We start from the raw sequence: 13,946 nt of genomic DNA on the forward strand, positions 1-13,946 counted from the left end.
GATCGTTTCCTTAGGCGAGTGCAACGTGGTGGCATTGAAAAACACTGTATTGGAGCTTGGTGGGAGAGAATCGTAAATTGTTCTGAAATGTTGTAAGCATAACAGTCGTAAATGGATATATCGCATATGTAAAGTCTATATGTATCACATAGTGATACGGAAGTAATGCCAAGATTGAAACAGGTATACGTGATTAAATTTTGTTAGGTCTTATTTTGTAGAATGTATTTAATCCTTTTACGACATTTCCACATCTGTTAACTTGTGAGAATCAACAGGTAGCGGTACAGAGGTAGACTTGAAATATTCAGTTTTTACACCCTAATTTGTCAGATTCTGTTGCCATTTTGTTACAAAAACATTCCGTACACAACTCTGGTATTGCTGTGATGTTTTCATTTGTCCTGTACGGATATTATTTTGGTTTACTCATTGAAAGGTTTTTGTTGGCGTTAGTGACTAGACTAATATTTTGATGTATTTAAAATCATTGGTGTCTCAGAATGTTACCAAATAGATCTAATGCTGGTCCAACTGAACTCATTTGTCCATGATCACTGAACAGAACATTTCCGTATTTCCATCACTTACTGATTATTTTTTGGTTTTATTTTACTGGTTTTCTTGCATGCATCCTGAATTAACCACGTTAACTGTAGCAGGATGAGTCATCAAAGAGAACTGGAATAATTATTCGCAAGGTGACATATGCATTATGAACCAAACCAGTTTCTTTATTCTTTTAGTTTACATCAAAACTTAACCAATGGTTGAGGGTTTGTGAACATTTTATAAGAAACATTTACTGATTCAGGAAAGAATAAGCTGACTTGTTGAAAAAGAGTGAATCAAAATGGAGGTTGTATATTTACATACAACATGTTTTTTGAATATCACCTTCTTCTCTTTCAGGTAATATTCTCCCTTTTCGAACCAGCCATACCTAGCCCACGAATACCTCACACTGCAAAAGTGAATAATCAAAAACAAAGATGGAGACTGTCAACTTAACAAGATCTGTTCTGGTGTGCAACATATTCCACTTCTGTTTTTCAGCAGCTAAGGCGTCACTCATACCTTTTCTGACAATCTTTTGCCGTCTGATTGGCCTGTCTGCCACAGAAACAGGCATTATCATGGCTGCTAAGACTGTAACAGGGTTTGTGTGGGCACCGTTATGGTCCAAGTGTGCAATAGCTTACAACAAAAGGAGAACTGTTCTCATGTTCTCTCTGTTCATCATGGCAGCAACATATCTCTCACTGTCACTTGTGTTCAGTCATCTAAAAAATGCAAAGACTATGTGTCCGACACCCAGGAATGGACATGGTGGAAACACTAGTCAGTCATATGTTAGTACAGCCATGGCAACACACCCACCAGTCAGTAAGCATATTGAAAATGCTGTGAAGGATGACTCAGTAGCTGATAAACTAACTACTGCATCAGCTTTGGGTAAAGGAGTAACCAATGTAACTACAACTACAACTAAAGCAACTCCTACAACAATACTGACCACCACAACAAAAATTACCCGCTCATCTACGACTCTTCCACCACCAACAACTGTCAAAGGAAAAGAGCCATCAGCTACTGGTTCACCTGTCTCTGATCGGGATAAGTCAGTTAACGAAACAGATGCAGAAATCGTTGGTCTTGTTAAAAAAATGTTGAAACAAATAGGATACTCTATAAAGGATATTAAGGACAATAAAGTCACTGCTGAGGAGGCATTTGTATTGATTACCACACACTACCCAGACACAGGGTTATCACAGGCTGTGTTTAATGACCTTTGGCCGAAACTGATGAAGTCTGACGGTAAAAGCAGCCACAAAGTAAGCCACAGGGACACCAGAGACATCCATGAGACATGGAACTCCTTAAGGGACAAGATGACGAATCTAGTGACTGAGATTGAGGAGAGGAAGATGGAGGTGTTCCTCATCGTCCTGGTGGTCGTGATGCTGGGGGAGTTCATGTGTTCCCCTGTGGAGAAAGTGGCTGATGATTCCTGGTTCGACTTCCTGGACAGAGTGGATGATCTCGAGAAGTATGGGAAACAGAGACTATCAGGGTCAATCGCATTCACAATTTTCCCGCTCATTGTGTCCCTGGCTGTTGATTACTCAAATTGCTTGCTGCCATACGACATCCATCATTTTCTCATCCACTTCTATGTGTTTGGTGTTTTCATTGGACTGACATTCCTGATTGCGTTCTTCTACCCGGTGCCACCTCCTGAGAAGAAGAGGACCAAGAGTAAGGTTGTGAGAGGACTGCAGATAATCTGCTGTGACTGCCGTGGCTTCCTATATGTAGTCACTCTGCTCATCATGGGAGGTACCTATGCTTCGGTACACAACTACCTCTTCTGGCTCATCCAGGACCGAGGAGGAAAGGAAGTCAACATGGGATTATGTGTCACTATTGGTGCCTTTGTTGAAATCCCAATGCTCATGTTTAGCGGTAAATTGGTGAATAAAATCGGAAACGCTGGAGTTGTGACACTTTCCCTCCTGGCAATGACTACTCGTACGCTATATTATTCCTTCTTGTGGGTGCCATGGGCAGTACTTCCAGCTGAATTATTGCATGCGTTCACCCACACTGCGATGTGGTATGCTATTCTCAGCTATGATGATTTCAATGTCGGTCCTGCTGTTGACCGGAGTATCCGATCCATCCTATCGTCTGTATACTTTGGTGTTGGGTTTTCAGCTGGAAGTGTGTTTTCAGGCATATTGTATGATTTGTTTGGTATCTCTGTGTTGTACTGGACAGGAAGTATTCTCACTGGGATTTGGGCATTGGTGTACCTGGTCATTTCTCTCTGTCTTCCAAAGAAGGAGAAGATAAGGTATGTGCGTCTTCTCCGAACAGAAGATGCTGATGATTCGGATGGAGATGCTGACGACTGGCTCGAGATGGCTCTCAAGGACCAGTAAAATATTTCTGGCATTTATCAACATTTTAAGTATTTTTTTTGTATTTTTTTTAACTATTACTGTAACCATGGTAACATGTTTGCAGAATTTATATAAATGGAGTCATATCAGTTCATTTTGGAATAGAGAATTTGCAAGAAATATGGCATCATACTAGGGCTGGGACGAGTCTAAATTTACTACCCAGGTACCCACTGTAGGTCTCTAGAGATCGGTACAAAATGTCCTTTTGGGAATAGTTTGACTGTACTCCTGTTAAAATGTAGATACACGTAGAAAATGATCTGGTTATGCATACACTGAAGTTGACTAAAGTTTTATCTTTATTCAAACATATATAAGTCATAAAGAAATGCCTGTATTAGAGACATGTAGTGTAACCATGGAGTAATTTCTGTCATTAAACTATATATCACGTGACTAGGCACAGGTCCAGGTAGTCCTGTGTTTACCCGGGTCCTACTCAGTACCAAACCGACACAAGTACCCGAGTTAACCGTCCCAGTCCTACATCATACTATTTACCTGAAAATGAAAGCATTGACCATGTACATCAGTTAAACACCATATGTCATCATTCAGTAAGTCTCTGATGTGATAGGAGAATGTGTGACTGGAAGGAGTATCCAGTCAGTTTGTACTATTCACCATGTTCACAGCTAGTGCCTTGTGTCTGGCACCTGAACCATGCCAACTAATGCAACATGGCAACTGGTATTTGAAAGAAGAGACTTGAACATTTTTCAACATGTTGGATAGGAATACTTATACTTATCATGCTTATGCATGTCAGGTACTACATGTATATGTTTCTCAAAATCAGCTGAAGTATTTTGAATCTCCCTATTATTTTCATGGAAAGGTTATTTGATTTAAAGTGATTGAAATTCCAATTCGTTGTGTAATAAGAATTGTTATAGAATTTGTTTTAGATATAATGTTTGTGCCAGTAGTGTGTCAGTAATGTTGGTGGGTACACATGGTAGTACTGCATGGTGATGATGCTGTTTTTTTTGTTGAATAATTATGTTCTTTTTGTTTCTCTTGTATGTTACAGAGAACATGGACATTCGGGTTGTTTAAGGACAAGGGTTGTACATGTTGTATGTCCTGTTTGAAGAAGTATTTTTAAAAAAAATAAAAGAATTTGTTCTCAGGCAATGGGTTTTGAAAATATAGTGTGGGTGGGCGGTGTCTTCTTTTTTTTGTTGTTGTGGGGTTGTTCAAACTTATACGTAACCAAATAAAGAGTTGTGTACAATACACCTAGGAAAGGCCTTCATAAAATATTCGTTGATGAGTAAAATACTGGAATACAGTATTTGATTACCCATGGACTTGGATTATTTGAGCTTTTTTTCATTTTTAAAAAAAAGGAAATAGACTGAAATGTCCACTTAAACCTGATTACAGGAAGCTGTGGAATATGTTTTATATTGTGAAGCATTAACCATTTTCATCTGAGAGTTTACAAAAGTCTCAAAGCCCACATTTTATTGACATGGTAGTTGAAATCACACATCATTTATTCTCTATCAAACACTGGTTGTGAATCAGATATTTTCACATGAATATTTTATGTCATATATAATGTATGTGGCCTTTCTTTATGATGTGACCTGATACTACATGGATTGTGCTGCTTGTGAAATAGAAATCATGTGCTTTTGTATTTTGATGTCTCCACAATACTACGATGTGCTGCCCTTGCCATAACCAGTATATGATCATTTACCATTGGACAGCATTGCATCTTGTTTTGTTGAGCAATATACAATAATTTACTCTTGGATAGCATAGCATCTTGTTTTGTTTAGCAGTATACAATAATTTACTCTTGGACAGAATTGCATCTGGGTTTTGTTTAGAAGTAAACAATCATATACCATTGGACAGATTTGCATCTTGTTTTGTTTAGCAGTATACAATCATATACCATTGGACAGAATTGCATCTTGTTTTGTTAAGCAGTATACAATAATTTACTATTGGACAGAATTACATCTGGGTTTTGTTTAGCAGTATGCAATCATATACCATTAGACAGAATTGCATCTTGTTTTCTTTAGCAGTATACAATAATTTACTCTTGGACAGAATTGCATCTGGATTTTGTTTAGCAATATACAATCATATACCATTGGACAGCATTGCATCTTGTTTTGTTTAGCAGTATACAATAATTTACCCATGGACAGAATTACATCTTGTTTTGTTTGCCACTATACAATCATTTACCATTGGACAGAATTGCATGTTTTGGAGCAGCGTAGTCATTTACCATTGACAGAATTGCATCTTTTGTTGTTCATCGAGTTACCATAGGAAACTGAAGGACAGAAAGCTCTCCTGAATCCGTTCCATGTTATTGATAGTGAAGTTATGATTAGCTGGACAAAACCTGCAGGGGGTGTTTGAAGCTGGCTGAGTCAGTGTGTAGTTGTACCCTTATTACCCAGATCTATGATCTGCACTCTCCTTGCCAGCACTGTACCTAGCTTCCTGTATGTGACTGTCACTGGCTGAGTCAGTGTGTAGTTGTACCCTTATTACCCAGATCTATGATCTGCACTCTCCTTGCCAGCACTGTACCTAGCTTCCTGTATGTGACTGTCACTGGCTGAGTCAGTGTGTAGTTGTACCCTTATTACCCAGATCTATGATCTGCACTCTCCTTGCCAGCACTGGACCTAGCTTCCTGTATGTGACTGTCACTGGCTGAGTCAGCGAGTAGTTGTACCCTTATTACCCAGAGCTATGATCTGCACTCTCCTTGCCAGCACTGGACCTAGCTTCCTGTATGTGACTGTCACTGGCTGAGTCAGCGAGTAGTTGTACCCTTATTACCCAGAGCTATGATCTGCACTCTCCTTGCCAGCACTGGACCTAGCTTCCTGTATGTGACTGTCACTGGCTGAGTCAGTGTGTAGTTGTACCCTTATTACCCAGATCTATGATCTGCACTCTCCTTGCCAGCACTGGACCTAGCTTCCTGTATGTGACTGTCACTGGCTGAGTCAGCGAGTAGTTGTACCCTTATTACCCAGAGCTATGATCTGCACTCTCCTTGCCAGCACTGGACCTAGCTTCCTGTATGTGACTGTCACTGGCTGAGTCAGCGTGTAGTTGTACCCTTATTACCCAGATCTATGATCTGCACTCTCCTTGCCAGCACTGGACCTAGCTTCCTGTATGTGACTGTCACTGGCTGAGTCAGCGAGTAGTTGTACCCTTATTACCCAGAGCTATGATCTGCACTCTCCTTGCCAGCACTGTACCTAGCTTCCTGTATGTGACTGTCACTGGCTGAGTCAGTGTGTAGTTGTACCATTATTACCCAGAGCTATGATCTGCACTCTCCTTGCCAGCACTGGACCTAGCTTCCTGTATGTGACTGTCACTGGCTGAGTCAGTGTGTAGTTGTACCCTGATTACCCAGATCTATGATCTGCACTCTCCTCGCCAACACTGGACCTAGCTTCCTGTATGTGACTGTCACATGCTAGGACAGAAACTGATGGAAGGCATGAACCTCATGTAACTGTTGGTATCTGTGTGCTTTTGTCTTCAAATAAGAGTGTATACTTATGTCTGTTAAGCACAGAAGAACTAGTCTTTATAGAAAAGGACGTCATGTTATACATGCAGCGGGATGTGACACGACATGGTTTACATGCTTTCATGCAATATTGCACTCCATTGATGTCTGAGGTATTATGTACTGGAGTAGTGGAGTAAGCTGAGTGGGCCCTTGTCTTGGGCTGACAATAATACAATGGAAATATCATTTCATGTTTGTTTTGCTTCTTTTCAATACTGACATGTCATCAATGAACAGCAAAATAGGTATTATGATTATTTTATAAATAGTTAGTGTGGTAGCGTCTGTTAAGCCAGAGTGTTAAGGAACAGGACATATTGGATTATCATGATGATTATTGAAACTTATTAAGAATGCAACCATTCTTGACATAATTCCTCACGACCGTTTGTGTTGTTGTATACATGTTTATATATTCGTAAACATTCCCTCAGCCGGCTAAATTATTCACTGTCACACCCAACCAACATGTGTATATTTATCTATATGATGAATTATTCTTTTAAAATGCATGGTTATTAAAGAGGTTGCAATATGTTTTGGATATACATTGCATGTGTTAATGTTAAATTGTGGGCAGCGTTGATTCTAGAACAGGCATCATAGAGCCTTTCTGTGTAGGTATCTGCATTAACATGGAGCATTAGCCATGGCTTTGTTGTGGACCAAACTTGCTCTGTCCATCAGCTGGTGTGTATTGTCATCCCTTTTCCTACAGATAATCCTGTCACAGATGCTCCATGAAACATGTGCCTTTGCTTTTGTCTTTGAAACTTGGTTACCTTTTGTGTTAGAAAACTTTGAAAGATTGGTGAGAAAATGATTGTCCTGGAGAATGATGCTTGTGTTTATACCATGTCACTGGGTAGGAACGTTCAGGACCGTGAGTAAAACTACTGAATATGCTCCATGTGATACATCTCAAGTATTTATTGTTTACATATAAGGTCATTATTTAGCTGCAGAAAATATATTGCTGTTCTGAAACCAACCATTTGTTTATGTTTCTGGTGCTGAAAAATAAATATATGTTTACATTCTCATCAAATATCAAATAAGATTTGTCTGCAGCCTAATGCAAACCTTATTTTCATATAATCGGATTCATCATATTATTTATCCTTGAAACAGCTTTTCAATCAGCTCTTAACAAATTAAATGTGGCGTGTTTGTTTTGGTCTTACTTTGTAATATGGATATAGAAACATATATTTATGGTTATCATTAGTCAGAATGGTTTGTTTTTGTTAATTGATCTTTGGTAGCTGGTGGATAGTTGAACATTTTGTGTCACTGTCGATGCATATGAAACAACTGCTGGTACACATTCTTCAAGTACAGACACATTTCTTATTATTCTTTGTGTCTTGTTGAGAATCTCACACATCCAATTATACATTTTATGTTATTTGTAATCAATTTGTATGAAATCTCCTCCTGGATGAACGCTGTACCTGGTACATGATGCTGGGGACATTTTCAGTTTTGTATGGTCAGTATTAATTGATGGTGTTTACCTTTATTGTTTACCAGCTAACTGCATCACATGGTACCATGTGACCAGTAGATGTATTATTGTGAGTGCAATTATATGTGATTTGTGATAATTTTACTATATGATTACTTAAAATATTGTTTTGTGTATCAAAATATAACAGTTATATCATTGTAAGTGTATGAGGTTGTGGGAAGTATTTTCAGCCAGTTAAGTTGTAAATAATCTTTCATGACAATATGTATTGTTTAGATTTCACAAAGTAACAGTTATATTGAGCTTAAGGCTTGTGTCTTAGTTTACTGATCCAGTTTGTCTAGTTTAGGTCAGGCTTTAAAGTTGTGTTACTGAAACAGTTCCTCATGTTGGCGTCAGACTTTATTAGTTAAAATAATGAACCAGTTCCTCATGTTTACGTCAGACTTTATTAGTTATATTAATGAACCAGTTCCTCATGTTTACGTCAGACTTTATTAGTTAAAATAATGAACTAGTTCTTCATGTTTACGTCAGACTGTATAAGATATATTAATGAACCAGTTCCTCATGTTTACGTCAGGCTTTATTAGTTAAACATTGAACCAGTTCATCATGTTAAAGTCTAATAAGTTATATTTTTTCATAAGTTCTCTTCATATTTACTTGACAATCATTTAGGAAAATCTTTATCAAGTTTATGTGTGTATTGTAAATATTAGTGTTAAGTCAACTTTATTTACTTTGATTTACTGTAGGTTGTAGTATAAATTGTTGTCAGATCATGAAGTATTTACTTTTCTTGTTTCTTATGTATAACTTATTTGTTCAATTGAAATCCAATATACAACATATACAAGCTATTGATATTAACACATTCTATTTGTTTTGTCTCTGTTTTTTTATTGCCTGAGTGACAGGTGTATGTCTTCATACACATTATTTACTCCAATTATTTATGTATTTATGTCTGGATAATCTCTGTTTTTATGTTGTCTTTTGTTTGGGCATATATTCTTGTTAATTCTTTTCTGTTACCTTGAAACAGTGTTTTGTCTGCAAGCATTCCATGACAATAGAAATATTTCATGGGTATACCATGTACCTGCCTGGTTTTGTATGTGTTTGTTACAGAGACATACACAGACACAGACACAGACACATACACAGATGCACACAGACAGGCACACCCACAGACACATAAACACACACACAGAAAGACACACATGCAAAGACTTACACACAGCTGCACACACAGACAGAAAGACAGACACACAGAGAAAGATACACACACATACACAGAAAGACACAGTGTTTCAGTACTTCGGTATAGGATACAAACCATTATCTTGGAAGTAGTTTGTTATGAATTCCAATTGTTGTGGTATTTTCAGAGTCTTGTATATTCACACTAACCAGCACTATGACATGTATATACTGAATGGCCATACTTGCAGAGTGTGTGTCACAGTGGTTGTTACAACTAGGAGGCACTGATACCATAATGTTTTCCATTTAGGATGTATATCATTCCCAAAAACAAAATCCCAAAAGGTGTTCAATGACAAGACTTAGTTCAATCAGAACTTATAAACTGCCAGGCAAAAGAAAATATACACTCAGTTTTCACTGTTTCGTCGACTGTTTTCAGCCTAGTAATTTTGGTAACCTTTGAATTTCTTTTGTCAAGTCCAGTTGTCAAGTGTATACTCTTCTTTGCCTGGTAGTTATAAAGAAGACATTGACATTCCATTGGCAGGATATACGTGATTATATACCTGAAAGGATATGTGAGTTTTGTGCATAATTGGCTGCTTGTTCTTGCTCAAGTGTGTGACGGGGCCTTCGTGTTACTGCTGATAGCAATAATGTATACATTTGTTCGTTTTTTCCTTGACTATGTTATGAAATATTTTCACTATGTTCCGATAGTTTCATGAAAGATTAAATGAATTAATCCTTCCAGATGAGAAAATAAAGCTATTAATTCCTTATTTGAAGTGAGTTATGTTGTCCCTCTGGGTGTACAATGCTTGTGACACCACTATAGTTCTTTCAGCTTGAAATAGAATAAAAAAATGTCGCGATTAATAATTAATGAAAGATAGCTTCATGTGAGTTGAGGTGAGGGTGAAATGGGGTATAATGTTGCGTCCAAGATTATTGCACTGATATAGCGACGTGCATGCATGTGTGTGTATGTGTGTGGCTGCTTGTACTAGTCCAGACTGATGCCGATTTATGGTGCTAGTCCACTCAGATACCATGCCGCAGTTTTACATGAATACCCCACTCAGACACAGTATACTGACTCCAAGCCGACCAGTCCTTGTTTTAGCCCCTTAATGCCAAGCGCTAGACGGGGTAACAAAAGTACCATCTTTTAACATCTTTTGGTATAAAGCGGCAATGGATCGAACCCCAGACCTTCCGCTCTACGGGCAGACGCTCTGCCACTAGACCACGGAAGCGGTCAGAAAGCTGCATGAGTTCAAATACTAATAATGTGAAAAAAGGTTATTCTTGGGATAAGGACTATTACTTAAGGTAATGACAATATTTGCAAAGAATGCTTTTTAACATGTTCAAGAAATATCCATTGGTTACAATCTGGGTAAGGGTTGGCAAACAGGAGACTGTGAACAACTATACTAACAGCATACATTATTAACATCACGAACTGAAAGAAAACACGTACCTGTATTTAAGGTTCTTTTGACCTACTTTGAGATGAGCACACACATTATTTCAAGTGGTGAGTACTTTCGTGTATGATACATATTATATTGAGTCCAGTCTCTCAGTTTTAAAGTAGACAAGTGGAACAATTACTTCCGTAAAAAGTGCAACAGATTGCCAATTTATGTTTAAATATTGGACTGAAATGGAGAAATATGTTCTTTTTCTATTGACCTTGCTGATAGTGTGTATTGATTTTGAAGGTAAGTTAGTAATATGGGTGTTATTGAACATTTCATTGACGCACCTGGATGTAGCATATGTTGATGACTGGATCATGAAAGGTAAGAATACTTTTGTCTACTGCAGAATCCATTTGTGATTTAGCATGTTTGACAAATATATATATTGGATCAATTTTGAAAACCATAAATTAGATTTGACAGCTCTCCAGGCACTGGTGTGGACATGATGGGAAGATGAACAAGGAGATTAGTCCTATTGACAAGTCTTCATCCCATGCTTGTGTTATTGTGGTTTGTTTGTTTGTTTCTTGTTTAACATGCAACTCAAGTATACAAGCTGTATGATGTCATTCTGTAATCCAGTGATTGACATCATAAGCATCGATTCACTCAATTGAGATACAATGACATCCAATCAACCAAGTCCCAGAGCGGGACCACCCGATCCATTTAGTTGCCTCTTAGGACAAGCAAAGGTTCCTGGGGTCCATATTCTGACCAGGAATCTCCATGGGTACTTGTTTTGTGAGTTGCTGGGGTAACTTAGTGGTTACAGCATTCACAACTCCTGGATCTTGGTGGTCTCAGCTATGACATTGGACTTGATAAAGGAATATTGCTAAAAGGGGCATAAAACCTGACTCCCTCACTCACTCGTGTCAACGGCTTCATACTCATGATGCTGGTGTTTCCTAGCATATATTACTATTAGGCCGGAGCGGTGGGGTAGTCTAGTGGTTAAAGCATTCGCTTGTCACCCAAAGACCTGGTCTGGATTCCTCACATTGGTACAATGTGTGAAGCCTATTTCTGGTTTCCTCCACAGGATATTGCTGGAATATTGCTAAAAGTGGTGTTAAACCATACTCACTGACTTACCGACTGTTAGGCCAGTTAGATTGTAAGGAGCAATAAGATATACAGATGACAGTATACAATAGTTCTTAATTCAACTTATGATGCAATAATGCACATATACACATAGCCTGAAAGCAGTCACTATGTATAAATAATTACAAGACATTGTACAACTATAAATAGTTTCATTTTTGAAAACAAGCATAGTTACAGTGCAAAAATTCAAATACTTCTCAACACGGAATCTATATAAGAAAATATATAGACTCACTGATCATATTGATTGAAACAAAAATGGTTTGGAGCAAGGGAGTCCGAATTTATGTTGTTACAGAGATCCACTTCTATGGTTATTGCTGTATGGTTCTGCCTGTTGTATGTAGTTAGCTGAGGTAGTTCTGATGATTCAGGGTTGTGCGACCCAGTGAGGCTTGGCCAGATGTTGCCATGTTATATGGAGTAGGCAGGCAGCTGTCATATCGGCGTTACTGGATAGCCTGTCTTCTCTACAGTATCACAGCTGGCGAATGCACTTGCACCACAGGGAATACGGAGATAGGGCGCCTTTATTACAGCTCCTGGCCCTGATCGAAATTATTATCGGCTTTCATGACAGGCTTGATATTTTGTGCGCAAGATTAAAGATCGTATTATCGGGATATTATCTCGGGATTAAATTGCTTCCTATCAATTCAGGTACTACAGTATGAATGGCTGCAGTAAGTATGGAGACTGCGAACCATTTTGGTACGCGGGATTAGGGTCTGTTTAGAGGGTGTTCGGGACTCTGTAGTGGCATACGCGGGACGCAGATAAAATCGCATTAGTTACGCAGAGTCAACATTACAAAACAATGGGGACGTAAAAATGCTTTATACATTCTAATATTTTTCAGTAATTTGTCGTCAAATCGCACCCTTTTCTCAATGCTTTTGAGATTTGGTTTAACTAGTATTAGGGATTTAGGGGTGAGCAATGAGAGTGAAAATGTAGATGGTACTCGGGCTTCAGGGAGTGGAGTTGACATCCTCAGTATTGTTACTGTTCGATATATTTCATTGAAAGTCTTGGGTATAGGGGCATTTGACCACGGATATATGTACTAACTAACTAATAAACATCCGTGATATCATGAACGATTCACCAATAGTAATGTGAATGATAGCTGATGTAGTATCTTCATGATTATTACTATTAGTAATGAGGCTGCCAATCCCCTTTTGGTATGCGAGACTCGGGGGTCTATTTAGAGGGCATTTGGGACTCGGCAGTTTGGTACGCGGGACGCAAATAAGATCGTATTTGGTACGCAGACTGAACATTTAAAAAACAATTAATGATGTACGGAAATATTTCCTTTATGATATATTGTGTTTGCCCTCTTTTCTCAATGCTTTTGAGAATCGGGATTCGGGGTGAACAATGAAATTCAGAGTGAAAAATTAGATGGTATTCGGGAGGAGAGGCTTGGCACCCTCAGCAATAATGTATCCGAATAGAAACGTTATGTGGTCGGCATGTACGTCTTGTTGGGCCTCAGTTTCCAGCTATCAAACCTATGATTGTGGGTTCGAATCCCGGTTCGCCCCGATTATGTTTCTAGGTTTGCCAGCACCATACCCGTGCTCGTGGGTTTCACCGAAGTGATAAACGTCTGAGACCTGCATCACTTCGGGCTTTCCTCCCACATCAAGCTGACACGCCGCGATATAACTGGAATACTGTTAAAAGCGGCGTTAAACCCAACTCACTCACTCCAGCTATCACAATACGAAGACACACCTAACGTTTAACCAGCCAGGTCATATGTGAGAGCTGATCTTCCCATGTAGTATCCATACCGTCTCCTCCGTGGTATAGTTGATAGAGCGACTGCCCGTCACACCAAAATATGTTACAGATGGTACTTGTTGTTTCGCTGCTAGGTGAGGTGAGGTGAGGTGAGGTGAGGTGAGGAGAGGAGAGGAGAGGTGAGGTGAGGTGAGGTGAGGTGAAATTGGGATTAACGTCGCGTCCAAGATTATTGTACTTATATAGCGACGTGCGTGTATCTATGTTCAACTGTGGCATGTTATCTCTGTGGGCTAGCACTAAATAACCGGCATGCACATCGCAATATAAAGTGCAACAATCTTGAACGCGAC

The 13,946-nt window shown here is 38.8% G+C and overlaps 1 protein-coding gene across 3 annotated transcripts; it reads left to right on the top strand.

Moving 5' to 3' along the window:
• The first annotated feature begins 119 nt into the window (after positions 1-119).
• On the top strand, positions 120-8,680 carry LOC139468577 (major facilitator superfamily domain-containing protein 6-like protein B). Of its 3 annotated transcripts, none has more exons than XM_071250640.1 (2): positions 120-183; positions 913-8,680. In XM_071250640.1, exon 2 carries the CDS (start codon positions 993-995, stop codon positions 2,946-2,948), a length of 1,956 nt encoding a protein of 651 aa, XP_071106741.1. In that variant the 5' UTR covers positions 120-183; positions 913-992; the 3' UTR covers positions 2,949-8,680. The 3 variants fall into 3 exon arrangements, with proteins under 3 accessions (XP_071106741.1, XP_071106740.1, XP_071106742.1); XM_071250639.1 differs by lacking the exon at positions 120-183 and adding an exon at positions 265-292; XM_071250641.1 differs by lacking the exon at positions 120-183 and adding an exon at positions 635-701.
• Positions 8,681-13,946: the final 5,266 nt, after the last annotated feature.

Source organism: Haliotis cracherodii, unplaced genomic scaffold, assembly GCF_022045235.1.
Source record: "Haliotis cracherodii isolate W230 unplaced genomic scaffold, xgHalCrac1.p SCAF_2, whole genome shotgun sequence".
In the NCBI taxonomy this organism is placed as follows: domain Eukaryota; kingdom Metazoa; phylum Mollusca; class Gastropoda; order Lepetellida; family Haliotidae; genus Haliotis; species Haliotis cracherodii.

Coding starts and splice junctions, on each gene's coding strand:
- LOC139468577 (XM_071250640.1), top strand. CDS start 993: ATGGAGACTGTCAACTTAACAAGATCTGTTCTGGTGTGCAACATATTC.